The sequence below is a fragment of the Malus domestica genome, chromosome 03 (assembly GCF_042453785.1).
Source record: "Malus domestica chromosome 03, GDT2T_hap1".
NCBI lineage: Eukaryota > Viridiplantae > Streptophyta > Magnoliopsida > Rosales > Rosaceae > Malus > Malus domestica.
Window position 1 is genome coordinate 17472671 of NC_091663.1, and position 4144 is coordinate 17476814.

Below are 4144 nucleotides of genomic sequence, written 5' to 3' on the forward strand. Positions count from 1 at the left end.
AAAACTTATGAAATTTGAACCATTGGAAAGCTAACAACATGTAGAATCACATTATACCATTTTTAAGCCTTGAAATCCACTAGAATTTACCTGAGGAAGCTCAATAATCTGGTCAACTTCGAAACTAGCTATCCCGACGTCCAAATTTATCCAACGAACCACCCCGAGCCTCCTTAGGACCTCCTAAAGCTCTCTATGAGCTTGAAATTCCCTGAAATCAACATATTTACGTCCACATGAATAGTGACCAAAATTGGGGCTAGGGTTTCCAAGTGAAATCAAAGGTTTCCTTACCTGAAATTGATACCCTTGAACTCGTAGGGTCCTCACGAACACAATGGTACCATTTTCTTCCTCGATCAGTGAGGTTTGAGAGGTCCTTGGTGTTTGTCGGTACAAGAAGAAGGATAGAGAGAGAGTTTGAGAGATGAGAGAGAGAGCACAGGAAGAAGAGAGAAGGAGTGAGTGTGGTGTGTGTGTGATCCACGTGGTCACCAATCCAAGACCACAAAACAACCTCTAAGTCTCAATATGTCACACATACACACTACCATTTTCCCGTCCAAGGATAAAGCTGTCATTTTACATCACTGATAAATGAATTTCGGGATGGGCTGTGACAAAAATGATTAATAATTTTTCATTTTTAAATTGACATATAACATATAATGATTTGTAAATAATTTAATATTCAAATAATGACATGAAGTAAAGTCAAGTGATCTTGATCAAAAATGAAAAATGAATAAGGTTTCAATTAATGAGAAGGAGAAATGAGGGATGAGAACTTAATTTATCAAAAAAAAAAAAACAGTGGGAATTCAAATCTGGACACCCTTCACAGAAGTGAAAAGTAAACCACGACCAGTTGATAAGTAGCTAAAAATGAATTATTTATAGCTATTAAATGGATATATAAGAAACTTGTTAAGGATAAACCTTTACAATAATTTCAAATTACGGTAGTGTTTAGCTTCATAAACCCAAACTTTATAATACAGCAGCTTGGGTATTATGTCATTGCCATATGTTAATAACTAGCAACATAAAATATTTACACTTCCATTTGTTGATGACTACCATTTTTTTTCCCAGTTTCTGGTATAACTTGGGGCAACTCTATAATTGTAACAACAACATGGGGGCAATCCCGGTTGGGATTATTTTGTTTCTTGGTGTCTAATTTCTCTGGTGACACAGTGGCTTCAACAGTCTCAAAATTTGCAAGTTGTGCCAGTTCATTGACAGACTCAATGATTTTCTCAGAGCAGTTGAAAACATCAAGCAGAAGTGAGCCAACTGTTGCTGCTGGCATCACTTCTAAAAGCGCTGCATCTTCCCACAGCCCAGATTTAAGTAAGGCTCTGAGGGACTTGGCTGCAGCTTTTGCCTTGGCAATGTGGGTATCAACAGAGGGTGATTTGGTCATTTCCTCGAAGCCTAATGCTAGTTCCTTCAGTGCCTTGCCAGTTTCCAAGCTTAATTCTGTGCATGATTCTTGAATTTTAATTAGAATTTCTGGCGATACCTGCAAATTAAAATACACCATAATGGTCAGTCAAGTTAATTAAGCATGCATTATAATTATATAACATTATTTAATTGATTAGTGTTATATTATTTTTCCCATACATGCATGTACGTTGCCATATTGCGCAAGCACTGTCTTTTCACATATAAGTCGATTAACAATACAAACCCCAATTTATAGTATGCTCTTGCGTTATTTATTTATTTATTTTTTTTTTTTGGTTATATATAGTTTTATATTTAGGTGCTAAATTAGATCGACTAAACCTTGTATTTAGACAAAAACTATATGTTAATGGGGGTTTTGTATAAATACTTGGTTGTCAGAAGTGAGCCGGCTATGAAGTGCTTCAATCCGGTAGGCACATTGTCGAGTTGAAGTTCCAACTTGAAGGTATTGCTTCCATGGATGACGAAAAAGGAAACGACCGTGACCAGGTTCCCATCTTGCAAAATTTGCCTGAAATAACATTTATGAATAATCATCCAGGGAGAAAGATAGAGAAAGAGAGAGATTTAAAGAGAGAACTTTACTCACCAAGGAATCCTCACTAGCTTTAGAATTGAGAACAGTTTTGTATCCTTGGAGAAATGCCTTGTCATCTTTAGACTCTACATCCTCTAATGTTTTGAAGTACTGGTCTCCAAATCCTGTAATTTTTTTCAATTTATCACGTTTTATAATTAGTATGATACTAAGAAATGGAAAAGAACAATCACTACTTGAAATAGCATGGTAGTTTGTTATCCAGAACTACTTTTTTATTGTTTGAGTTAAAGCATAAATTGTTGTATTTAAATTTTGCCAATTTGGTAGGTACTTATCACACTGTTCAACATGTTTTGTCATTGAATGGTTGATTATTTTAAGTTTTAACCAAACTTTCAAAAGAAATTCAAGCTTGATGGGATTGTTATTGCTCGACTGCAGTACCAACCCAATTAAAACACGACAAATATCTCAAAAACCATGATAACCCCTTAAAAAGATGGGAGATGTTATTTGCGTTTTGAACATGTTATCATACATTCTTTTAAGTATATTTTTTATAAACGTAAAAAGTACATAATAACTTTTTTAGAGTGTCAATAACAGTTTCTTATATATTATTTCCACGTTGAAATAAGAATATTTAAAGTAAGTGCAAGGATTGATATCATAGTATATATATATATCATCCCAAATGCTTTATGTTTAGGTTAATATGTATATATTAATATACCTTCTAAGAAGTTTCCTAGCTTTTCAATGTTGTTAGCAATGAGGTTATGAAGATCTTCACCAGCCCATACAGGGCAAACCAGAATGGATATGATCACACAGGCAGAGCCACCAATAAAGATGGTTGACAGCCTCTTGTGGGCCAACTCCAATATTTCATCATCTCGAAAACCGGACACAGATATCAAAGAGAATGTCAATATAAAGATCAACAACCCGTAGTCATATCGTGCCTTGATTTTGGGAAAAAATCGTATAAATGTTGATGTCGCAGCTGCAAAAACACAAAGATATGTTAAGAGAGAAAAAATAAAGGAAAACTAATGAAAAAGGTTTGAAAATTTTGAGTTTTAATGATAAAGACAAAATAAAGGGTAAAGTGAATAGTATCAGGATTGACTTTTTAGTGTAAAAATGTGGTTTTTCGTTAAAGTGAACAGTACCAGGTGCTTTTCGTTAAAGTTCCCAAAAAATAAAGTATTGATGTTTGTTTAAGAGTAAGCGATATACCTTGTAGGAAGACGAAGACGCCAATTACTATGGGCTTGCCTATTTGTCCAGATAGGCTAGCTAGGTGATGAGCCCCAATACCAAGAGCACCAGCTACTAGTGTTGCCATAGTTCTATTTAATCCCTTTCCAAGAGTAGCTCCTAGATGCATGTCAATAAAACAGTAAAAGATTAATAAAGTTTTTTTCTTAACATACACATCAACTGTCACATAATACGGTTAGATGTATAATGTAGTCATCATGCAACATTTAATGGAGTACGTATAAAGGAGATGATCAACATACCTACTGAGAACTCAAAGACAACGACGACAGTCATGACAGCCCACATTGCAGAGACACCAAAGTTGTTGTAAAGTGGCTGATAGTAGTAGAATAATGAGACCAAGGTGAGTGCAAATCCAACTTTAAAAGAATGAACGATTCTTCTGGGGTCGTCTTGCCCAAGCTTTTTTGTCATCTTTGCAAGCTCGGAGACTTTGCAAGTAATCATGGTAGACATGGCTTTGAGCTTCAGCCACCAACTAGTTAATAACCCTACTTTCTCATGACTTGCAGACTCCATCACTATGGCCAGAATGAATGATGTACGACTAACTTACAGCTTTGCATGAACTGAGAGAGAGAGAGAAAGAGAGAGATGCTTTCGGAGGCGCACCACAGGCATGCTATTTATAAGGGAAAAAGAATACAAGTGAAGATTTTAAAAATATTATTTGAAGTCCATCTGTACGGCGGAAGTACAAGAAGTTTCAGAGAAACCAATGGTTGAAAATGCAAAGTGAAAAATATAAGTGCGTTGCACCTCTGGATGGATGTTGTTACCCATTAACTACAAGAGCCAACAATTTGATCCTCAAGGTCAAGGGTAAAGAGTCCC

General features: G+C 35.6%; 1 protein-coding gene across 1 annotated transcript; it reads right to left on the bottom strand.

Annotated features, from left to right (window-relative positions):
• Positions 1-876: 876 nt before the first annotated feature.
• LOC103425265 (aluminum-activated malate transporter 2-like) lies at positions 877-3910 on the bottom strand. The gene is made up of 6 exons (XM_008363350.4): positions 3550-3910; positions 3263-3403; positions 2754-3026; positions 2069-2181; positions 1847-1990; positions 877-1528 (listed from the first exon to the last, which is right to left on the bottom strand). The coding sequence occupies exons 1-6, from the start codon at positions 3827-3829 to the stop codon at positions 1055-1057; spliced, it is 1425 nt and encodes a 474-aa protein (XP_008361572.2). The 5' UTR covers positions 3830-3910; the 3' UTR covers positions 877-1054.
• Between the last annotated feature and the right edge of the window lie 234 nt (positions 3911-4144).

What these genes read in the sequence shown, in the direction of transcription:
- LOC103425265 (XM_008363350.4), bottom strand. Translation starts at nt 3,829, where the DNA reads ATGGAGTCTGCAAGTCATGAGAAAGTAGGGTTATTAACTAGTTGGTGG. An exon ending in GCTAGGAAACTTCTTAGAAG is followed by an intron (nt 2,182 to 2,753) that starts GTATATTAATAT and finishes AAAAAATTACAG; the next exon opens with GATTTGGAGACCAGTACTTC. An exon ending in AAGCTAGTGAGGATTCCTTG is followed by an intron (nt 1,991 to 2,068) that starts GTGAGTAAAGTT and finishes ATGTTATTTCAG; the next exon opens with GCAAATTTTGCAAGATGGGA.